Source organism: Podarcis liolepis (genome assembly GCF_965112155.1).
Source record: "Podarcis liolepis genome assembly, chromosome: 15".
Taxonomy (NCBI): domain Eukaryota; kingdom Metazoa; phylum Chordata; class Lepidosauria; order Squamata; family Lacertidae; genus Podarcis; species Podarcis liolepis.
Window position 1 is genome coordinate 22287794 of NC_139566.1, and position 24412 is coordinate 22312205.

General features: G+C 47.8%; 1 protein-coding gene across 2 annotated transcripts in view; it reads left to right on the plus strand.

The window, feature by feature from the left end:
* Positions 1-24412, plus strand: part of RBM19 (RNA binding motif protein 19) — a 104246-nt gene that overhangs the window by 8616 nt on the left and 71218 nt on the right. Inside the window, exons 7-21 of one of the 2 annotated variants that reach the window (XM_083478525.1) lie at positions 1135-1215; positions 1733-1811; positions 2212-2283; positions 2577-2777; positions 3068-3198; positions 3690-3811; positions 6079-6175; positions 7294-7404; positions 9659-9859; positions 11875-11992; positions 17340-17491; positions 18227-18287; positions 19831-19910; positions 20390-20445; positions 21826-21942. In XM_083478525.1, coding sequence (XP_083334651.1) covers positions 1135-1215; positions 1733-1811; positions 2212-2283; positions 2577-2777; positions 3068-3198; positions 3690-3811; positions 6079-6175; positions 7294-7404; positions 9659-9859; positions 11875-11992; positions 17340-17491; positions 18227-18287; positions 19831-19910; positions 20390-20445; positions 21826-21942 — 1679 coding nt within the window. Of the gene's footprint in view, positions 1-1134; positions 1216-1732; positions 1812-2211; positions 2284-2576; positions 2778-3067; positions 3199-3689; positions 3812-6078; positions 6176-7293; positions 7405-9658; positions 9860-11874; positions 11993-17339; positions 17494-18226; positions 18288-19830; positions 19911-20389; positions 20446-21825; positions 21943-24412 lie in introns of those variants that run through there. The other variant, XR_014519828.1, reaches the window with a different exon arrangement.

Genomic DNA, 24412 nt, shown 5'->3' on the forward strand with positions numbered 1-24412 from the left:
GTGATGGGAGTTGTAGTCCAAAAACAGCTGGAGACCCAAGTTTGGGAAACACTGGTCTAAGGGAAGGGAAGAGTTTTCAAGATGAGGGCCACATTCCGTTCTCAGCAACCTTCTGGAGGCCACATAGCAGCAGTGGTTGGGGCCAGAGTCTAAAGGGGGAGGCAGAGTAATAAATGTAAATTTTATCTTTTGTACAGTAGGCTAGTTTCTGTTTCTTTGTTTATTACATTTGTATCCCACTTTTGCTCCAAGGAACTCAAGGTGGCATACAAAGTTCTCTTCCTCTCCATTTTACCTTCACAACAACCCTGCGAGGCGGGTTAGGCTGAGAGGCAGCAACTGGCCCAAGGTCACCACTGTGGCTTCCCAGGTCTTAGTCCACACTCACTGTTGATGTGCAAACCAGGCAGGTGTTAGGTATGTTGAATGCATTGTCTGACCTGATATTAGGCAGTTTGTGTTGTGTTCCAGCATGCCTTGGCCTAGAGAGGTTATAAAGGAAGCACCACGAAATACCATATTTTTCGCTCTACAGGACGCACTTTCCCCCCTCCAAAAATTAAGGGGAAATGTGTGTGCGTCCTATAGAGCGAATGCAGGCTGCACGGCTAAGCCCAAAGCCAGAACAGGGAGACGGAGCACTGCGCAGCGCTCTGTCTCGCTGTTCTAGCTTGGGGTTAGCTGCGCAAAGCCTCCGCAGGGCAGCGGGGTGAAGGCACCCTGCTGCTCTGCAGAGGCTTCAAAGGCTGCGCTCCGGGGGCTTCAGGCAGCTATCCGCAAGCCTTCGGAGCGCAGCAGGAGTTCCCGCTGCGCTCCAAAGGCTTGCGGATAGCCGCCTGAAGCCTGGAGAGTGAGAGGAGTCGGTGCACACTGATCCTTCTTGCTCTCCAGGCTTCACTTCACTGGAGAGGTGCTGCACAGTTTTCCCTCTCTGTGCAGCGCCCCTTCAGTGAAGCGGGAGGAGAAATGGAAGGGGCTCCATTTCTCCTGCCACTTCGCTGAAGGGCCCTGAGCAGAGAGGAGGAGAATTTTTTCCCCTCTTCTCCCCCTCCTATGGTCCGGTGCGTCCTATAGAGCGAAAAATACGGTACCTCTTTAGACTTTCGTTGACGACATGTGTCTTTCTTCACACAGGCAAAAACTTCGGCCGGTGCAAATGAGCCTACCACTCCCTACACGGTGAAGCTGCGAGGCGCCCCGTTCAACGTCACAGAGGTAGGTGCCCTTTGCAGGAGCTTATCTAGGGCTCCAATCGCTCCATTCATTTAAAATGTTGTGATACCACTTTAAACAGCCTTGACTTCTCCCAGAGAATCCTGGGAGCTGTAGTTTGCTATATATGGCTTAGGCTATCTGAGGGAATGCATTATCCCATGCAAACCTGCCCGAGCTCTGAGATCTTTGGGGAAGGCCTTCCTACCATGCCTGGTGGGGTTGCAGGGCCTTCTTGGTGTCTGCTCCCAGATTTTGGAACTCTTCCCCCTAGAAAAGCCAGACCGTTGTTTTAATTTTTGCAAGCTGCTTTGAGTCCCGGCCTGGGAAATAGGTGAGATATAAATATAATAACGATGTTGAAGTTGGAGGACCTCTACTCCTCTCCCAGAGCTACAGTTCCCCATGTGGCTGAACAGTCAAATTATTCTTCACAAGAAACTCTGAAAATTGTAGTGTGGGGAAAAGGGGCTGCCTAACAACTCCCCTGTGAAGTGACTTGATCTTCTACTCTCCACAGCAAAATATCAAGGAGTTTCTTGTGCCTCTCCGGCCAGTGGCGATCAGGATTGCAAGGAACGCCCATGGGAATAAGACAGGTAACATCCATTTCATTTATTAAACTTATTACCCGTAGTTGCTCATCACCTGAAGGTCTCCAAGCATTGCAATGAGTGACCTATGCTGTGGGGAATTTTTTTTAAAAAAAAATTTATATTTTTATTGGTGTGGGGAATTTTTTTTTTGCGGCGAAGGCTCACCGCTCATTACATGCAGAAGGTCCTGGGTTCATCATCAGTTAGGAGTGGCGAAGGACTCCCGTCTGCCACCCTAGAGAGCTTCTGCCAATCAGTGTACGCAGTGCTGAGCTAAATGGACCAATGACCTCACTTGGTATTAGGCAGCTTCCTGTTCTGCCTTGACGTAAAATCTGCTCTTTGTAAGACCTGAATGAAATGTCATAACGTTCTTCCCTGTGTGTTTTCATCCCTCTCCCAGGTTATGTGTTTGTTGATTTTAACAGTGAGGAAGAGGTGCAGAAAGCATTGAAACGAAATCACGAATACATGGGTATGTATCCACGAGGAGGTTTAATAGTCAATTTAGTTTCTGAATTTCTGGGTTTTCCAAAGATGCTTTTCTTTCCTGATACTCAGATACACATCTAAAATTATAGTGTGTGAATGTCACAAACACATTACAAACTTGGGTACCATTTGGGTACAATATAATCAGAGCTTTGCAGATGACTTTGAACTTGGACCTAGGCTTCCCTCTTTCCTCTTCCCTCTCATTCTGTTTTCCTTTTGTGCTATGTGTTTTTATATTTATTTCTCCCCTCCGTCTGTGCTTTGTTTTCACAGGTGGGCGGTACATCGAGGTGTTTCCCGAAGAGAGCGCTGGGAAGGCGAAACTCCCTTCAAAACACCTGGCCCAGGTCTGGCAAAGGACGAAGAAGGATGATGAAGAGGAGGAAGATCTCTCCGAATCCGGGAGGCTCTTTGTGAGGAACCTTCCCTACTCCAGCACCGAAGAAGACTTGGAGGCAATATTTTCCAAATATGGTAGGCCTTCGGCAGTTGAACAATAAATTGCTCTTTGCATGGAACTCTGGAGTTCTAGCTCTGTGAGGGAAATAGCAGGAGTCTCCTAGTAACCCTCAGCACCCTTCGCAAACTACAGCCCCCATAATTCTTTGGGGGAAGCCACAGTTTTTTTAAAGTGATATCACAGCGCTTTAAATCTATGGTGCGATTGTTGCCTCAGCGCCGCATTGTGTCTTCTTTGGCCGCTGCGTTCTGCAGCCACAAGGGTTTCTTTGTGGAAATGTGTGTTTGTTTTTCGTTCTGTCCAGGGCCCCTCTCTGAGATCCATTTCCCCATTGACAGTCTCACCAAGAAACCCAAAGGTTTTGCTTTCATCACCTACATGATCCCGGAACATGCCGTGAAAGCCTTTGCAGAAGTGGATGGGCAGGTTTTCCAGGTACGACTGACTTGGAACGGGCTGTCACTTTGTGAGGAAATCCACTGGGTTTGCGGGCAGCAGGGTCCCCAAGTTCCATCCCAGGTTTCTCGATTTTTCTTTTTTAAGGATCAGGTTTCAAGGAATGGGAAAGACCCAGCCTGGAACCATCTCTGGCTCTGTGGTTGGAAGGGAAGCTCCTTTTGGTTTTGGTTCTGCCGCTGGGTGCTCACCCATGACGGGACCTTCTTGGTGGTGGCTCCCCTTTTATTTTATTTTTTTAATGTATTTTTATTAAAGGTGGCTCCCCCTTTATGAAACGCCTTCCCTGGTGAAGTACTTCATTCAGTAGTCGTCATTTAAGAACATTCCTGTTCACCCAAGACATTTTATGGCTTGGAAAACACTGCTGAAGTAGGGCCAAAGTTTGAGAAGGGTTTTTTCTTTTTCTTTCTTTACGTTGTCTATCTTCATCTGGCATGGAGTTCCAGAGTTGCTGTCTTTTCTCCTAGGGCCGGATGCTGCACGTTTTGCCCTCCACCATTAAGAAGGAAGAAGGGGAGGACTCAGATGCTGCTGGGGCGTCGTCTTACAAGAAGCAAAAGGCGTCCAAGGACAAAGCCAACAGTTCCAGGTTTGTTTGTGTGTTCGTTAAGCCCCAGCGCTGCTGTAATGGCTATGAGTTACTCATGCGTAAACTGGTGCCCCTCTAGGCTAATTTGCCTTGTTAAACCTTTCTGACTGCACAGCCCTTGCTCATCGCAGCTGCCTCAGTTGCTGGCAGAATCCGTCAGTGGGTGTTTCTTGAACCTCTTCCAACATAAAAGTTGTTTGACACCCAGTCTCCTCCTCCTCTCACTGCGCGGGAGTCTTCTGCGCAGGGAGGGCGTGGGCAGCGGAGGACCTGGGCTCTCCTCACTGATATCCAGTGAAGAGTCCTGGAGCCCTCTCTCCGATTCCCCCATCTGCCCCCCTTTCTCCCTGGTGTTGCGCTGATTAGCTTCCCCCTCCACTGAGCTGTTTCTCCCCCTGCTGCTGGGTCCTTCGCCAGCATCATCTGGGAGCCTCCCCTTCGCCTCTCGCTCTGATGTCAGTTCCCTGACAGCTGCCTACTTATTGTTAATCTTACTAACTGTGTACAGTGGTACCTCAGGTTACATACACTTCAGGTTACATACGCTTCAGGTTACAGACTCCACTAACCCAGAAATAGTACCTCGGGTTAAGAACTTTGCTTCAGGATGAGAACAGAAATTGTGCTCCAGCAGCGCAGCAGCAGCGGGGGGTCCCGTAATCTAAAGTGGTGCTTCAGGTTAAGAACAGTTTCAGGTTAAGAACAGACCTCCGGAACGAATTAAGTACTTAACCCGAGGTACCACTGTATTTATTTTATTTATGAATCACTTCCCACAAGGCACCCTGAAGAAATTTACAAATGAATCTCTATGAAACATACATATGGGTGCAGGTGGTGCTGTGGACTAAACTAGTGAGCCTCTTGAGCTTGCCAATCAGAAGGTCGGCGGTTCGAATCCCCGCGACTGAGTGAACTCCCATCACTCTGTCCCAGCTCCTGCCAACCTAGCAATTTGAAAGCACGCCCGTGCAAGTAGATAAATAGGTACCTGCAGTGGGTAGGTAAACGGCGTTTCCGTGCGCTCTGGCTTCCGTCACAGTGTTCTGTTGCACCAGAGGCGGTTTAGTCATGCTGGCCACATGACCTGGAAAGCTGTCTGTGGACAAACGCCAGCTCCTTTGGCCTGAAAGCGAGATGTCCAGGGGTCCTGGACCTTTACCTAAACAATCAAAAGAATTGCATACATAAAAACAATTTTAAAAAAATCAATTAGAAACATGTGGCATAAGGACATAACACAAGCCTGCTGGATCAGGCCAGTGGCCCATCTAGTCCAGCATCCTGTTCTCACAGTGGCCAATCAGATGCCCCAAAGGAAAACTCACAAGCTCACCTGTGGTTCCCGGTAACTGCTATTCAGAGGTTACGATGCCTCTGACAGTAGATTCAGACCATAGCCATCAGGGCGGTTCATAAAAAACTTTTTTTAAAAAAATGCCTGCTCCAAAGGTCTTATCTTACTACACTAGGGATTATATAGCTATATCTGAAATTTCATGCATATCAGTTAATATCTTGACCCTGCTCCACTGAATTGAAATTTCAGCCTTTACGACCTAGGGAAATGGCCATGTAAACAGCTATTTTTGTGGAGGAGGGTCGAGATATTAACTGATAGGCATGAAATTTCAGATACAGTGGTACCTTGGGTTACAGACGCTTCAGGTTACAGACTCCGCGAACCCAGAAATAGTACCTCGGGTTAAGAACTTTGCTTCAGGATGAGAACAGAATCGCGCAGCGGTGGCGCAGCGGCAGCGGGAGGCCCCTTTAGCTAAAGTGGTACCTCATGTTAAGAACAGTTTCAGGTTAAGAACGGACCTCCGGAACGAATTAAGTACTTAACCCGAGGTACCACTGTACAGCTATATAATCCCTAGTGTAGTAAGAGAAGACCTTTGGAACAGGCATTTTTTTAAAAAAAGTTTTTTATGAACCGCCCTAATAGCCGTCGTGGCTAGTAGCCGTCAATAGCCTTGTCCAGCATGGATTTGTCCAGTCCTCTTTGAAAGCCATCCAAGCTGGTGGCCATTGCTGCCTCCTGTGGCAGGGAGTTCCATAGTTTAACGACGCATTGCGTGAAGATGGCCTGAATCTTCCAGCATTCAGCTTCACTGGGTGTTCACGAGTGCTAGCCTTGCGAAATGCCGTGCATCATTTCATAAGAGGTTTTAAACAGTGCATACGTAAAATCAGTTCAGTTCCAAAACTGACACCGAATGGGATAAATATTTATTTTATTTCCCCCCCCCCCCCGAATATAGCTCTCATAACTGGAACACCCTCTTCATGGGAGTGAATGCAGTCGCTGATGCTGTTGCGCAGAAGTACAATGCCACGAAGAGCCAAGTGTTTGATGACGTGAGCCTTCTTTAAATAATCATTTTTTATTGTTTTTTATTTATACTTTTAAAATTTATACATTTCATCAATTTTACGATCCATTTAACATTTCTTCCCCCTCTTTCTGCAGTTCCTTAAATTTATTTTTTCGTATCTTCCGCATATCCAAATTCGTTTAACTTGCTCATTTAATTATCTACTGTAAATATATACTCATATAAAACTGCAGGTTGTTACAATGACCCTGTTAATGTTTTTATCTGTTTACCATTCAACTATAAATATCCAACAAACCATTCCCATTCTTTAATAAACAGTTTGTTATCTTGATTTCTTATTCTTCCAGTAAGCTTTGCCATTTCTGCATATTCCATACGTTTTTGTATCCATTCTTCCCTTACTGGGACTTCTGCTACTTTCCACTTTGGGGCAAGTAAAATTCTTGCTGCTGTAGTAGCATACATATATAAATTTCTATACAGTTCTGTCCCCATAATTCCCAAAAGAAAACTTCTGTTTTTGTTTTTTTAAATAATGTTATTTTGAACATCCTTTTCAACTCATTATATAACGTTTTTTAAAACCTCTATCCCGTCTTTCAGCTATGTTAATGGCAATATCCATATCTATTTACCGTATTTTTCGCTCTATAACACGCACCCGACCATAACACGCACGTAGTTTTTAGAGGAGGAAAATCCGTAGGCATGCCACCCATAGGCATTTCCTCCATAACACGCACAGACATTTCCCCTTACTTTCTAGGAGGAAAAAAGTGAGTGTTATGGTGCAAAAAATACGGTACGTATCTAAAATTCTCTCTTGCCTGAAGAACAAGGGCAACATGGTGCCTATGTAGAATCACAGAATTGTAGACTTGGAAGGGACCCCAAGGGTCATTTAGTGCAATGCCCTTTGGAACTCCCGGCCTATTGACATCAGGCTGGCGCCATCACTGTGTACTCATTTGGGCACCTGCTGATGCATATTTAGTTTATTTCTGGTTTTAATTCTTTTGGATGTTGCAGTTGTTTTTGTCTGTTTGCAGATTGTTTTGAGGTTGTTGTTTTTTTAAAAAAAATCGGGTGGTGTATATAAATTTTATGAAATAAATAAATGATATTGTCTCTTGGCAGGAAGGCAAGGGGAGCGTGGCCGTGAGAGTGGCTCTGGGGGAAACAGAGCTTGTTCAGAAGGTCCGACAGTTCCTGCTGGACAACGGCGTCAGCCTGGATTCCTTCAGCCAGGTAAACACCATGTGCCCCGGGAGAGGAACATGCAAGTGTGCCTTCTGCTGAGTCAGACCATTGGTCCATCTAGCTCAATATTGTGTACACTGACTGGCAGCAGCTCTCCAGGGTTTCAAGCAGGGAGTTCGCCCCAATCAGAATTGCCCCTCTACTGGGATTTCCCTCCCTGTAAATGTGCATCAGCTTTACAGTCTTAAATCACTGGTTCATTATTGACCACACTGGCTGGCAGCAGCTCTCCAGCCTTTCCCAGCCCTGGCAGGAGATGTTGGGGATTGAACCTGAGACCTTCTGCATGCAAAGCCAAATTCTCAACCACTGAGCTATGGCTTCTCCCCTTTGAGACATAGGAGCGTAAGAAACTGTTTTATGCTGTCATACCATTGGCCCATCTAGCTCCGTATTGTCAGCACTGAATTGCAGCAGCTCTCTTGGGTTTCAGGCAGGGACATCCCCCCTGCCCCGCCCCAGCCCTACCTGGAGATGTTGGGGGTTGACCTGGGACGTTACGTATGCAAAGTAGGCATCCTAACCACTGAGCCTACAGCCCTTCCCTTTAGACAGAGGAAGGTGCCTTATACAGAGGAAGACCACCGGTCAATTTAGGCTAGCGATTGTCTACACGGACTGGCAGCTGCTCTCCAGGGAGTCACACAAGGGACTCTTCGAGCCCTAACTGGAGATGCTGGGGGATTGAACCAGGGACCTAAATGCAAGGCAGATGCTCTCCCACCAAGCCTATGTCCTTCACCCAGTATGTTCCTGTAGAGAGGTACACACCCTGCTTGTCTCACTTGGGAGGAGAGGCGTTCTCTTCCCCCAGAATGTGCTGGATGACTTGGGAGGCCGGGTGGACTGCATTTTGGAGCCCGGTAGGAAATGAATCCTGCACTTGCTTTCCATTCTGAGAAGAGCCTGCTGGATCAGGCCAATGGCTCATCTAGTCCAGCATCCTGTTCCCAAAATGGCCACAGCCTGTGGGAAACCAGCAAAGCAGGATTTGAGCATTCCCTCCTGTTCTTTCTAGCAGCTGGGATTCAGAAGCCTTCCTGAAGGGCAGAGCGTAGCCATCCTGGCTAGTAGCCTTTGATAGACCTCTCCTCTATTAATTTGTCTAATCCTCTTTTAAAACCATTCAGGTTGTTGGCTATCACTGCTTCCTGCAGGGGCAAGTTCCGTAGTTTAACTATGCCATGGGTAGGCAAACTAAGGCCCAGGAGCCCAATCACCATCTAAATCCGGCCTGCGGACGGTCCAGGAATCAGTGTGTTTTTACATGTCCTTTTATTTAAAATGCATCTCTGGGTTATTTGTGGGGCATAGGAATTCATTCATTTCCCTCCAAAAAATATAGTCCGCCCCCCCACAAGGTCTGAGGCACATTGGACCAGCCCCCTGCTGAAAAGGTTTGCTGACCCCTGAACTATGCACTGCATAGAGAGGGTCTTTTTACCTGTCACGAATCTTCCAACATTTTTTAAAAAAAGTTTTTATTTATACCTTTCAAGTTTATACCTTTCATTAATTTTACAATCCATTTAACATTTCAAAATTTGACTTCCTTCCCCCACTTGCTGCGGTCCCTTAAATTTATTTTTTAATGTCTTCTGCATATCCAAATTCATTTAACCTGCTCATTTAAGTGTCTCCTGTAAATATATACTCTTATAAAACTACAGGTTGTTACAATAACCCTGCTAATGTTTTTATCTGTTTACAATTCAACTGTAAATATCCGATAAATAATTCCCATTCTTTTATAAACAGTTTGTTATCTTGATTTCTTATTCTTCCTGTAAGTTTTGCCATTTCTGCATATTCCATAAGTTTTTGTATCCATTCTTTCTTTTCTGGGACTTCTGCCTCTTTCCACTTTGGGTCAAGTAACATTCTTGCTGCTGTAGCAACATAAATAAATTTCTATACAGTTTAGATAGTTCTGTCCCTATAATTCCCAAAAGAAAAGCTTCTGTTTTTTATATAAAAGTTATTTTGGACATCCTTTTCAATTCATTGTATATCATTTCCCAGTAAGCTTTAACCTTACTACATAAATCTTACAACATTTAGTTTCATAGGACATCCACGAGCACTGGCTTAATGAGAGAGGGAAGAAAACTTTTGTCTATCTGCTTTTGTAAACTTCTGTTGTGTTGCCTCTTAACTTGCCTTTCCTGCAGCCTAAGAAGTCCCAAGCGTTGCAAAAGCTTCCTTCGTAGGACAGTCACGATCTTCCCTCTTCTTCCTCCAGGCTGCCGGCGAGCGGAGCAAGACCGTGATTCTGGTGAAGAACCTGCCTGCTGGAACAGAGGTGGCCGAAATAGAGAAGGCCTTTGGGGCCCACGGCAGCCTTGGCCGGGTGCTGCTCCCCGAAGGAGGGGTGACGGCCATTGTGGAGTTCCTGGAGCCCACCGAAGCTAAGCGGGCGTTCACGAAATTGGCTTACTCAAAGGTGAGGATGTGCGGTGTAGTGGTTAGAGTGCTGGCCTAGACCCTGGGAGAGCACAGTTCAGATCCCCTGCTCAGCCATGAAGCCCACGGTGGGTGACCCTTGGACCACAGTCCCCGCCTCTCAGCCTAGCCTACTTCACAGGGCTGTTGTTTGCAGATGAAATGAGGAGGGCCGGGATGTGTGTGTTTTGAGAACCATGCATACCGCCTTTTCCTCCTTGTAGAAAAAGGTGTGAGTCAATAAATGAATAAACGTGCATAGCTTGGACTCAGCCAAGATGGCTGCCCACCTCCCAATTAGCCTCATGGAACTCTATGCGCCCGCAGGGCTATTTCTGTGGAGCTCTGACTTTTAACTCCTTCCTGACTACATTTAATTTAATTCTGTTTGCTTACTTATTTATATCTGTTATATCCATTAACTGGACAAACCCCTGTGTTGCAAAGAGAACGTCAGCAATGTCTAAGCAACGCGATAACCACATACATATGCAATAGACAATCTTTATAGAATTCCTTCAAACCATAACAAGTACAAAATGAAATCTTTGGTCCCAAAGTCTCTGAAAATCTTTAAATGAAGCAAGGTACCAGACTTTGTACGATGAAAGACAAGCTGTGAAGCTTTGTATATTCAGCAAATACGATGTCCAACACTGAACAGTGATTCCGGATATTGACTACTGTTTCGTAGAATTCTTCGTCAGCGTGGTGGGCGGATATAGAATTGCTTCATAAACCCATCTTATATCGAATGAATGTATGTAAATGAAATTATCAAACGCCGTGGAACGGTTTTCATGTAATAATGAGAGACTTTGAGACTAAAGATTTCATTTTGTACTTGTTATGGTTTGAAGGAATTCTATAAAGATTGTCTATTGCGTATGTACATGGTCATCGTGTTGCCTAGACATTGCTGATGATATCCATTAATATCCCTTTGGGATTGGCTTCTGAGAGCATCTACGTAGACATTTGTCCTGGAAGAAGAAGAAGAGAAGAGTTTGGATTTGATATCCTGCCTTTCACTCCCCTTCAGGAGTCTCAAAGCGGCTAACAATCTCCTTTCTTTTCCTCCCCCACAACAAACACTCTGTGAGGTGAGTGGGGCTGAGAGACTTCAAAGAAGTGTGCCTGGCCCAAGGTCACCCAGCAGCTGCATGTGGAAGAGTGGAGACACAAACCTGGTTCCCCAGATTATGAGACTACACCACACTGGCTCTCTGGAAAACACACACCATTGTCTGAGAATTCTTAGATGGGAGATGGAGTGGGTTAGATTACAAGAAAAATTAACAGTGAAAAAATAATAACCTTTGGGATGAATCTGAGCCAGTGAGGTGCAGTGGTTAAGTGTGTAGGACTAGGATCTGGGAGACCAGGGTTCAGACCCCCCCCCCCAATTGTCCATTAAGCTCACTGGGTGACCTTGGGTAGCAGCCACCGCCTCACCGCCTAACCTACCTCACAGGGTTGTTGTGAGAGAAATATGGGGAAGAGTGTGCCATGTTGAGCTTTTTGGAGGAAAGGTGGGGTGTACGAAAATAGAAACTGAAATAACAATTTACAAGCCCGGATGCTAGGAAGTTTAAAGCAGCGGCTTCTCCTTTCTGCTGTTTGCACTAATGGCACTTTTTTTGTCACGGCTAAAAATTGGCCGCTGTTTCTTTAATGCTAAAAGAACTAAGTCAGCATGAGTCAGTGGCCTACAATGACTCATGCAACTTTTCACCAAATTGTACCTGTATATATAGAGTGGTCAATGTTAGTGTTGGGTGTGGGTTGGTTGGATGATAGAAAGCTGGTTGTATTTGGTGTGTGTGTGTAAAAGCTGTCGGTCGTGGTTGGAGAAGAAGACTTTTTAAGAATAAACGCAGCAATACTCTGCAAGAATACTCTTTCTCAAAGGCTCTTTTGTGCCAACCAAGGTCTGAGGACTAGGCAAAGGAGTAAAAAGGAGGTCAGAACCTTTTCTTTTTTACAAACGCTGATATTTTTCTCCCCACCACTCAGTTCAAGAATATCCCCCTGTACCTAGAATGGGCACCTATGGGTGTCTTCTCTGGCCCTGCAAAGAGAGAACCTGAGATTCCAGAAGGCAAGAAGGAAGGCGATGGACAGCCTGGAACTGGTATGCACTGTCTGTTTTTAATGTATGTGTGGGTGGTTTTTTTGTTTTTAAAATGGTTTGCCTCCAGACCCCCACTTCCCACTTGCTCTGTGGCCGGTCATCTTTTCCCTCCTGAAGAAATTGCAGGCTGGAATCCTGCAGCACTCTCCTCCTAGAGAGGGAGAGGGAATTCTCAAAGATGCTTTGCCCAAGCTCCTCAGGGTCCAATCCTGCAGCTTTAAATGAATGTACATGTAATGCAGTCATCATCTGAGGCCCTTCTTCGTGTGGAAGACTGAAAAGGGGCAACACAAGAACGGGCTCCCCAGGGAGACTCGTGTGACGCCTTCATTACATATCATTAGGCGCCAGGCCCAATTACCGTATTTTTCCGTCTATAAGACCCCCCCATGTACAGTGGTGCCCCGCAAGACGGATGCCTCGCAAGACGGAAAACTCGCTAGACGAAAGAGTTTTCCGTTTTGGAGATGCTTCGCAAAACGAATTTCCTATGGGCTTGCTTCGCAAGATGACAATGTCTTGCGAGTTCCTGCTGGTTTTTTTCCTCCCCCCCCCCTTTTTCTAAGCCGCTAATCCGCTTATCAGCTTATCCGATCAGAGATCGCTATCTCCCCCCAGCCCCTTGCTTCAGAAGAGGTCCGGGGGCAGCGGGAAGCGAAGCGCTTCTTCCCCGCTTCCCCCGGACGTCTTTTGCAGCAAGGGGCTGCAGGGAGATCGCTATCTCCCCCCAGCCCCTTGCTTCAAAAGAGGTCCGGGGGCAGCGGGAAGCGAAGCGCTTCTTCCTCGCTTCCCCCGGACGTCTTTTGCAGCAAGGGGCTGCGGGGAGATGGCTTCTCCCGGTGCTCTGAAGCCGGGCGGGGGGCAGGGGACACCTCCCGCCGCCGCGGGGACACCTTTTGAAGGCAGGCGGGGGGGGGGAGCAAAGACTTTTGCCCCCCGCCCGCCTTCAGAAGAGGTCCAGGACCTCTTCTGAAGGCTGGCGGGGGGCAAAAGTCTTTGTCCCCCCTGCCTGCCTTCCCAGGGGCTTTTAAATCGCCCCGGACAGCGGAGAAGTCCTCCGCTGTCCGGGGCGATTTTAAAATGCCGCCCGCCAGCATTTTAAGATCGCCCGGACAGCGGAGAAGTCCTCCGCTGTCCCGGGGTTTTTTAAAATGCTGGGGGTGGGAAGAAAAGCCCTTGTCCCCCCCCCCCCGCCTTCAGAAGAGGTCCGGGGACAGACTGTCCCCGGACCTGGTCTGAAGGCGGTTTCCCTAGGAACGCATTAATTGATTTTCAATGCATTCCTATGGGAAACCGTGCATCGCAAGACGAAGAGACTTGCGGAACGAATTAATTTCGTCTTGCGAGGCACCACTGTATTCCTCTCCTCACAGGCATACCTATAGCCTTTTAAATTTGTGGGTTGGGGGGGTTTCGTTTTTGTTTGTTACTATGTTACGTATTTTTATGTTTTTATACGAAAACTGCCCTGTGATCCTCGGATGAAGGGCAGTGAAGAAATTTAATCAATGAAATTTAAAAATGCTGCCAATAGGGCCTAACTTAGGCCCATTATTTTCGGTGCAGCTTTGCTGAAAAGAGTTTGGTCAGGTACAACCAAGACTCATTGATCACCTCCTGGGTGACTGCCAGAGAGGGCAGAAGGAGGAGCAAATCTGTGGTTGGCAGGCCCTGTTTGTGTGTTAAAAGTACTTCTTCATGCAGCACATACCGTATTTTTTGCTCTAGAAGACTCACTTTTCCCCTCCTAAAAAGTAAGGGGAAATGTGTGTGCGTCTTATGGAGCGAATGCAGGCTGCGCAGCTATCCCAGAAGCCAGAACAGCAAGAGGGATGGCTGCTTTCACTGCGCAGCGATCCCTCTTGCTGTTCTGGCTTCTGAGATTCAGAATATTTTTTTTTCTTGTTTTCCTCCTCCAAAAACTAGGTGCGTCTTGTGATCTGGTGCGTCTTATAGCGCGAAAAATACGGTAATTAAACTGTGGAACTCCCTGCCACAGGATGTGCCAGCTTGGATGGCTTGAGAAAGAGGATTAGACAAATTCGTGGAGGAAAGGGCTGCCAGCCATGATGGCGAAGCTCTGCCTCCACAGTCTGAGGCAGCAATGCTTCTGAATACCAGTTGCTAGAAGCCACAGGATCCTTCTCTTGTTCTTGAATCCTGCTTGCAGGTTTCCCACAAGTCCAGGAACAGGATTCTGGACCAGTTGGGCTACTGGCTTGCTCCAGCAGGGATCTCTTCCTTCTTATGTTTTTAATTCCCAGCCCTGCTACAGATGCCCTGATTTCGGCAACACAACCCTCCTCTGTTTTCATTTATCAACTTGCGTTTTGCTCCCCTCCACTAATTTTAAAAACATTTTTAAAAAAACCCACCATCTCCTGCTTGTATGTACTCCTTCCCAAAGGAGAAGGGAGGCACGGAGGCAAAGCCACACGTCCTTTCTGCACGCCAGCCCCGGCAAGCAAATTCCCCCTTTCCCACAGCCAGGACCCTCACCTCTAGATAAAGGGCTTTTAGCACTGCGGCCCTCAGAAATCTGCTCGCGGCCGATAAGGGTCTCCGCTGCCAGCCTCTGGCACCCAGGGGGAAAGTGGCAGTAAATTCCTCCGTCTGATTACAAAAGAGCTCCGTGAGGCTGACTTCGTTTTATTATTATTGTGGAAACGGTAGATCGGGGGGAAAGGGGGGGTGTCTTCATTCCCCACAGCTCTAATCTGGTTTCTTTTCCAGAGAATCAACAAAGTGAATGTCTATGTTTGCTAATTCGCTGCCTCTCTAGGGTTGTGTGTCCCCCCCCTTTAGAAAAGGCCTGTAATAGGAATTTTTGCCTGGCTTTAAACAAAGGGGAGGGGGGCTCTTTTTTTTTCTCCCAGACTGAGGGCCGCATTTCCTTCTGGGAGACCTTCTGGGGGGCCACATTCCAGCAGTGGGCGGGGCCAGAGTCAAAAGTGGGTGGAGCAACAAATGAAACCCCACCCCCTCGTTTGTGCAGTAGGCTTGTTTCTACATAGCTGCATACCCTTCATCATTCAAGCAGTATCAAAGTTCAGGGACAAATTTCCTGTTGGGATTTGAATAGATTCTAGGAGTGGATATATTTATTAGATATTATCGTTCCTTCCTCACGTTTGCGAGTTCAGCAGAGTGGCAACCCTTTTGCAGATTAAAAGGAAGCTTAGATAGGATGGTTTTAGCCTTTTAGTTTTAAATAATCCAGGATGCCTTAAGGCAGACTGGATTCTCCTGGTATTCCCCCCCCCTTTTCTTCCCCACAAAACAATATTGACATAAACAGTCTTGTAAAAGGGGAAAATAACATTTACTGACTATTTGTTGAAGAATAAGAACCGCTTTGTTCAGGCAGCCTAAAAACGGCAATTCGTTTGCAAAAACATTCTTTAGTCTTGTTTGAGATGGAGCCTGAACTCCAATGCAGATTGTCAGGGAACTGACATCAGAGGCAAGAGGAGAGGTAAGGCTCCCCAATGATGCAGGGGAGGGAACCAGCAAGGAGAGAGAGAGAGCTTCCGCTGGGGAAGGAAATCCAGGGGACACCAGGAAGAAAGGGGAGGCTGAGAGTACTGCGGAGGGAAGGCTCCGAGACTCTTCCAGTGAGATCAGCGGAGAGAGCACAGGACCTCCGCTTGGCACGCCTACGCTGCGCAGAAAGCTTCCGCACAGAGAATCTAGGAGGAGACTTGGAGTCAAGGAAATTTTATGTTGTAAGAAGTTTAGGAAATGCCCACTGACGGATTCTGCCAGTGACTGAGACAGTCGCGTTGTAAGGGCTGTCAAACCAGGGAAAGGTTTAGCTATACAACCAGCTTGGAGCAGTTTGCAGTTTACGCACAAGCAACCCCAATTCCCATTACACAGATGTTTTCATGTTTCTGGCTTGGTAGAAAGAGACGAGAAAGAGATTGTGCCCAGGCAGGTAGGAAACTACGTATAGCTATGCCCTCCCACTGTCAGGGCACGGTGAGAGTGTCTTTCACAAAGTCTCTCTCTAGCAAACTTGCAAGAAAACTCTGTGAGCGTCAGCTCCTGCCGTGTGCCTAACTAGCAAGACATGAATCGTTGGTTTGACTGCATTTTGAAATATCTCGCATGGTTGGGGGGGAGCTGGGTCTGAGGTCCCCCTGTTTGGGGCTAGACACACAGAGAGAAGCGCTCTGCAAATGTTCAGCCTGGATGCGTCAGGTCATAAGTGTGTAGAGCGGGCTTCTTCAGCCTCACGCCCCCCAGACGTTGTCTCTGGCCAGCATAGTCCAGCTGGGAAGTGTAATTCAGAAATATCTGGAGGACTGAAGGCCAAATATGGCTGGTGTAGAGGAAGAAGGGTTTTGTCGTGTTCCCCTTGCCCCCAGTGTGCTTCTCCACCTCGCTCCAAAACTTATGTGGGGTTTTCCTTGTACTTGATCTGGAAGCTGCAGTTAGTGTACAATTGCTGACAGGAGTGAGACACTGTCAGCATATTACAGACCTGCCCTGGTTTCCAGTTTGCTACTGGGCCAAGTTCAAGGTATTACTATTAGTATATAAAGCCCTTAACAACTTGGGGGCAGTTTACCTTTGGGATCTCTTCTGTCTGAAGAGCTGGCATTGTACCAGGTGCAACATGACACCCATTCCACATTCGTAAGAAATCAGTATTTCACCTACCCTTTGGAACTCCCTGCCTCTTGAAATCAGGCTGGCGCCTTCCCTGTGCTCTTTTTTTGCACCCGCTTAAAATGTTTTTGTTTAGATGAACCTATCCAGACATGTAGCTACATGTGTTTTAATCCACTTATCCTTGATTTTAATTTTTTTCCAGGTTTTAGTTTTAAAAACAACTGAAAATTTCAATTTTTTTTCTTCCTCTTGCAAACCGCTTTGAGCATTTTCTTTTCACAAATCAAGCGGCACGTGAATTTTATGAAACAAATAAAATAAATAAATGCTTCCTCCGACAGTGGAGGCAGAACACTGCCACCCCTGTCTGGTAGCACCCTGTCTAGTCTTACCCTCCGCAAATGTGTCTGATCCTCTTTCAAAGCCATCCAAGCCGGTGGCTGTCACAACATCACATGAGAACAAATTCCACAATTGTGGCATGTGAAGGAAGTACTTTCTTTTCCTGTCCGGAATCCTCTTTAACATTCAGGAGTGTCAATGCTCAGTTGTGCAACCTGCCTGTTTTGAGTCCCTTAAAAAGTGGGAAAACTGCAATGCTGACTAGCCCCCAGGTTGCAAGCTTGTTATAATGTCCCCTCTTTTTAGGAGGGGGGCGGGGAATCCAAGCTAAATCTGAGTGACTGGCTGCTAGGTGGCGATGGCTGTGAACCTGCCTGATATTTTGCAGGTGATTGTGGAAGCCAAGGAGCTCAGACGCAGCCAGTGGAAGCCGAAATAGAGGAGGAGGAGGAGGATGAAGAAGAGGAGGAAAGCATTCCTGGGTGCACACTCTTCATAAAGAACCTCAACTTTGTCACCAAAGAGGAGACTCTACAAGAGGTGCGTGTCTAATGGCTGAGTGCATTGTGTTTATTCCCCGGGCCTCTGGCCGAAGGCAGGAACTTCAACTTTTATTTTGCATTCACACGACAGTGTTCTGTTCATCTGCAGTTTTACTAACTGTTAGTTGTCTGCTGTCAGGGAACTGACATCAGAGCAGAGGGTGGAGGCGAGGCTTCCAGATTCTGCAGGAGAGGGAACGAGTAAGGGTAGAGAGAGAACGTCATCTGGGGAAGGAATTCCAGGTGACACCAGGAAGAAGGGAGAGGGAGAGAGCATCTCGGAGGTGAGGCTCCGAGACTCTTCCAGTGAAGTCAATGAGGAGGATGGAGGACCACCACTAGGCACGCCCACTCTGCGCAGAAGGCTTCCGCGCAGAGAGGCGAGGCGAAGGTTGTCCGTTAAGGAATTCTTATGCTGGAGGAAATTTAGGAGACGCCCACTCACGGATTCTGCTAGCGACTGAGCAGCAGCGGCAAGGCTGCTCAGTCAGGGAAAGACACAACCGCCCCTAAGCAGTTTGGAACAGCTAGAGGTTTACACACAAGCAACCCCAATTCCCCTTGACATCTGCGTTATATCCGAGCTTTTTTTTACGTGAAGTAAAAGCCGCTTCCAGAAATGTACTGGTATGTGGCGCAAGTTTAGCATTTGTTTCTGGGTGGCTTGCAAATTGTTGTTATTTTTCCCCTTTTCTGGGGTTAAACTAAGAAGCACACAACTTTTTCCTTCCAGGTTTTTTCCAAGGTGGGAGCTGTGAAGAGTTGCGCCATCTCAAAGAAGAAAGATAAAGCTGGTACGTCCTCCTGTCCGATTAATTAGCCCTTGGTATTCTGTCACCCTCTAGGGCAGCCTGTGCCAAACCGGTCACCCTCTGTGTGCTTTGAACTACAACTCCCATCACCCCCCTAGCAAAGATGAGCTAGGTGGGACTGGTGGGAGTTGTAGTCCAAAATGGCTACGTTGGCTGGGACCTAGTGGGAGGTGAGGTACAAAATGGCTGTGCTGGGAGGGGCTGGTGGCAGCTGTAGTCCAGGTTGGCAAAAACTGCTCTAGGGTGCGTTTCCCCCCCCCTTTTTGTGGTGAAAAAAACAGGTGCTGGAACTCAAATCTTGGTCAAAGGGTTGCTATAGCAGGATGGATGCCATGAGCAGCAGAAAAAGTCAACATTATTTGGTACCAGCAAGTACTGACTTATGTATTCCCCCCTAAAATTATAAATAAAATATCATTGTGTTATAAGATTCCTGTTACAGCAGTTTGCATCAATATAAAAACATAAAACAACAATACAGTCATACCTTGGAAGTCAAACGGAATCCGTACTGGAAGTCCGTTCGACTTCCAAAACGTTCGGAAACCAAGGCACGGCTTTCAGTTGGTTGCAGGAAGCTCCTGCAGCCAATCAGAACCTGCGTCAGACGTTTGGGTTCCAAAGAACGTTCACAAACCGGAACACTCACTTCTGGGTCTGTGGCATTCGGGAGCCAAAATGTTTGACTCACAAGTTTGACTTCCGAAGTACGACTGTATAAAAATATAAACAATGATGATGCTTATTATTAGCATTTCAGTGTGTATATGGCCCTTCATCCTGAAGGAGCCCAGGGCAGCAAACAAACCAAGAATGAAACATTCCTTGAGGTAAAATTAAAAATCTAGAAACGGTTAAAAGCGTTATAAAGACACTGGTCCACAGGGTTGCCAGGAACAAGATATTTTAGCTGCCAAATGCCTCGGTAAACAGGGATGTTTTTGAGATTCTTCCTGAAAGTCAACAATGAGGGAGATAGATGCACCTCGCCAGGGAGGGCATCGCAGAAAGGGCAGAAAGCAGGGAGGCCAACAGTAGGTGGCGCCAGAGGCAATGGCAGGCTAAGCCAACTAATTCTTGGTTTGTTCCCATCCCACCCTGTCATGGCTCAATGCCAACCCCAGTGGCAGCACCACCAGCAAAGTTTCAGCTCGTTGGGCCAGTGCAGAGGAGGTTGGTCTGTTGGAGCGAGTGGGGCACTGCCCCACCTGCCTGCCTCTTTACGTAAAAACCACCCCATGGGATGGACCCTGCTGTCAACTTCCTCCTCTCTGTTTTGCCGTTGTGGAACTGAGCAAGCAGGAGGATGGGAACAAACCAAGAATTAGTTGGCTTAGCCTGCCGTTGCCTCTGGCGCCACCTACTGTTGGCCTCCCTGCTTTCTGCCCTATCAGCAAAAACCAGTCATCATGTGACCGTGGTCTCTCGCCTAGACAGCTTCCGATATTTCTGTCCCTCTAAAACTGGTAGGTAATGTTTTCTCTCCCCTCCAGCGCCCCCAACACCTTTTGCCCTTCTTTTCCAGGAGTGCTCCTTTCCATGGGGTTTGGGTTTGTGGAATACAAGAAACCAGAGCATGCTCAGAAAGCCCTCAAACAGCTACAGGTAATGGCCAAACGCCTCTTCTCTTCCACATGCAGAGAGTGGGGACTGTAGCTTGTTAAGAGTGCATGCTTGGTGTGCTGAAGGTCCTGAGTTCAATTCTTGGCCCCTCCAGTTTAAAAGGGACCAGGCGGCAAGAAAGGACCCTTCTCTGCCTGAGAGAGCTGCTGCCAGTCAGAGTAGGCAGTATTGGAGTAGATGGACAAATGGTCTGACCTGGCGTAAGTCTGCTTCCTAAGTTGGAGAAGGGCCATAGTGCAGTGGTAGATCATCTGCCTTGCATGCAGAAAGTCCCAGGTTCAATCCCTGGCCTCTCCAAATAGGGCCCTTGCCTTGAAACCCTGGAGGGCCACTGCCAGTCAGTGTAGACAATACTGAACTAGATGGACCAGTGGTCTGATTCTAGATATAAGGCGGCTTTGGGTGTCTTATACTTGGAGGTCTCTTGCATTCCCCCCTTAGCAGTCTTTGCTTTCTTACAGGGTTGCTCTGTGGACGGTCATCAGCTGGAAGTGAAGATCTCCGAAAGAGCTGTCAAGTAAGTTCCTGACTTGGGAGTTGTACCTAGAATTGTCGAGTTGGAAAAGGGACCACAGGGGTCATCCAGACCAACCCCCTGAAGTGCAGGAATCGAAACCTGCTCCTAGCCTTGCCCAAACTAAAGCTCCTGCTTTAAGAACAAGAACAAACCAACCCAATTTTATTGAAGTAAATTGAACAAATCAATACAATAAACATAACAGAGGTGCAAAAAAACCCCTCAGCAGTGCAGTGTATCCGGGAGAGACTTAATTTCACGTTGCACAATGGAGAGGGAGTCCTGTCTGTGTGTGCATTTGTTGTATATGAGATAAAACCCCACCAAACAGCATGTTTTTTTTCCAGGTCTTGCAGGCCATTTATGTTGCTTTTTCAGCTAGTTCTGAACTTGCCAGAATGGTGCATACTCTAGTTATCTCCCGCTTGGACTACTGCAATACTCTGTACGTGGGGCTACCTTTGAAGGTGACTCAGAACTACAACTAATCCAGAATGTGGCAGCTAGACTGGTGACTGGGAGTGGCCACCAAGACCATGTAATACCAGTCCTGAAAGACCTACATTGGCTCCCAGGACATTTCTGAGCACAATTCAAAGTGTTGTTGCTGACCTTTAAAGCCCTAAATGGCCTCGGCCCAGTATACCTGAAGGAGCGTCTCCACCCCCATCGTTCAGCCGGACAATGAGGTCCAGCTCCAAGGGCCTCCTGGCAATTCTCTCCCTGCAAGAAGTGAGGTTACAGGGAACCAGGCAGAGGGCCTTCTCGGTAGTGGCACCCTCCGTGTGGAATGTCCTCCCATCAGATGTCAAGGAAATAAGCAACTAGCTTACTTTTAAAAGACATCTGAAGGTAGCTCTGTTTAGGGAAGTTTTTAATGTTTAATGCTGTATATTTTTTTTAACATTCGGTTGGGAGCTGCCCAGAGTAGCTGGGGAAACCCAGTCAGATGGATGGAGTATAAATAATTTATTATTATTATTAATCATCATCATTATTATTACTACTATTATAACTCCACATATTTTTATACGAACTTGAAAGGTGCAAGTCCAGTAAGCTTTTTGCGTTTGGGGGCAGTTGAGGTTCCGGCAGCCGCCACCATCCACGTCAGGAGTTCCCAAGAGCCGAAACTTTTCAATGGATTCTCCTATTTGATGGACATGTGGAGTTGGGCATCTTTTGCCAGCTGGCTTTGGCATCTATGCTGCCATTTCACCCCAGGGTGGTGATCTTGGTCTGGAGCAAAGCTGTACATTCTTGCACCCCGAGGAAACTTAGCAGTGCCGACATTGACAAAAACTCCTGTTAGTTGGGGCGGAGGCAGATCCTGGGGGTGATGGAGGGATGAGCTCACCCCTGTCTCTTTTGATCCACCAGGTCAGCTGCGGTCTCGGCCCGGAAGAAGCAAAGCGGCAAGAAGCAAAAGAGCTCCAAGATCTTAGTGCGTAATATCCCCTTCCAGGCAACCGTGAAAGAAATCAGAGAGCTTTTCAGGTAAGGAGGTATTTCTTGTAGCCACATTCAATGTCCTGTGTCTTGGAAGTGCAACTGTTGGGATTGGTTAATTCTGTTTGTGTTAAAATCAACTAGCCCAGAGTGGGGCAAGGGCAGGTGTTGCTTAGCAACTAATCACTGCGGCATGATCCTCACATAGTGTGCTCTGATTGGCTGCATCGTTCTGAGGGAGTTTTGTCTTTATACATTTCGTTGAATGTATTCCTGCTATGAACAAGGCCCGGAGTGAGACAGACTTACACCCCTGTCTTCTTATTTCCCCCTCAAGTTATATGCTGTTCTTGTTCAGTTGGCTCAGTACAGTTCTATCACGATCGTCTTTCCTTTCTCCGGACTCCCGTCTGTGTTATTTCACTGGCTTCTGCGGCTCCCTGGACTAGCAAAGGGCACGAGCTGTGGCTTTCGTTAGCCAAGATGAACTGGCTGAAAACAAAGAGGGGTTGCCTTTAACAGGGTGTTGGGGTGGGTGTGATCTACCACTGCGTGTTATGGAATCAAGTACTCTTGTTCAGGGTTCCTACCTGCCACGATCTCTTCAATGATACGCCGTTCCACCTCTGCACCCCCTGGTTTCTGTCTTTCCCTTACAACAGTCTGGAAGAGACCCCATTGTTGGGTTGGAAAAGAGAGGCCCCCCCTCCCTGCCACCCATTTGATGTCCTTGGGAGCTGCTGCCGATCAGTGTTGACAATATTGAGAGAGATGGACCCATTGGCCTAATTTGGGGCATCTTCCTCCCCTCGATTATGCCCTTCTAGAACTGAGCAGAGAGGAGGATGGAGACAAAGCTAACATTAGATGGCTCTGCCATCGGCCATTGCTTCTGGGTCCACCTCCCTGCCTCCTGCCCCACCAGTTCCAGTGCACACCAGCTGCCTCGGGTTGTGATTCCTGCATTGCAAGGGGGTTTGACTGGATGACCTTTGTAGGGCCCCTCCCTACTCTTAACAAGCCTGTCCCCTTACCTGGTCAATCCCCTGGCAACGCCTCCCCAGGCAGGATTGGGCGATTGGGGTAAGCAGAGACCTCCAGGTATCCAGCCTGGGGAGGATGAAGCCAGCCCGAACTACCAGGAGCCGCACTGGGATCCGGGGGGCCGCATGTGACCACGCAAAAGGTGCCCCCCATTTGACATGGGAGCAGTCATTGCGTGGACAGGCAGAGTCCCTCCAACCCCAGGCGATCCCCGAGCGGAATACTGACTCAAGACAACATGCTATGGGATTAAAATTGGCCACAACTTTATTAAGTTTCAGGTGTAGGGAGACCTTGGCTTAGGCATTGGGTGTTTATCCTCCCCAGTCCCCAGCTGGGGATCTGGGAGACATCAGGGTTATCCAGAATGTGTGGGGATTGGGCTGGCTCTGGAGAACGTATGTTCAAGCAGAGAGCCCGCCCCCCGTCTTGCCGCCATTGGAGGGGAGAGCAATGACAACCTCTTGGCGTATGGCCAATGCCTCCCCCCAAGACCCCTTTAACGGGGAACCCTGGTATCACTGTGGTTCTATGCTTTTTACACCCCTGTGAATCAAAGAGTTGTGTGGGTACCAACTGCTCTTCCTTTGCCGGACCGCCAGGGGGCACTCTTAGCCTTTGCTGGAGAGGAGAGCTCAAGCTCTCCCTGGAAGGCTCCTTGCTAGGCAATGATAGCTGCCAGTGGAGGTTAAAGGCTCTGGTCAGGTGGAGGTGGGAGAAACCAAGGTTCTCGTGTGTGTGTGTGGAAGCCGGCGTCTGTTGCCTTAACCTGCATCCTCAGAAATGGTTCTTGGCCTGGGCCAGGGATGCTCCCCCCTGCATTGATGATGGGAATGGCTGGAGAGACATTTCCTCTCCTCTGTGGGCACTTGCTATTTTTTCCCTTCTGTTTGAGCTGGAGGAAACGCTCGTTTCCCCACCAGGATTTGCAAGCTTACAAATTAGCGGGGTGGGGTGGGGTGTGCAAGATGGCAGAGGGAGAGGGAGCACAAAACGCACAGAGGATTTCGCTTCCCAGCTCGGAGCGAAAAGGGTGCCCCTCGCCTTTGTACAGTGGTGCCTCGCAAGACGAAAAGAATCCGTTCTGTGATTCTCTTTGTCTAGCGTTTTTTTCATCTTGCGAAGCAAGCCCATTGACGGATTAGCGGATTAGCGCTATTAGCGGCTTTTAGTGGTTTATCTGCTGATCGGATCAGCTGATAAGCGGCTTAGTGGCTTAGAAAAAGGGGGGGAGGGGAAAAAACCAGCAGGAACTCGCATGACATTGTCGTCTTGCGAAGCAAGCCCATAGGAGATTCGTTTTGCGAAGCACCTCCAAAACGGAAAACTCTTTTGTCTAGCGAGTTTTCCATCTTGCGAGACATTCGTCTTGCGGGGCACCACTGTACCTTTCTCAGAAGCCACAAGCATGGCTCAGAGCATCTCGGTGGACCCAAAAAACGCATGTGCCGTTTTCTCACCCTCCAGAACATTT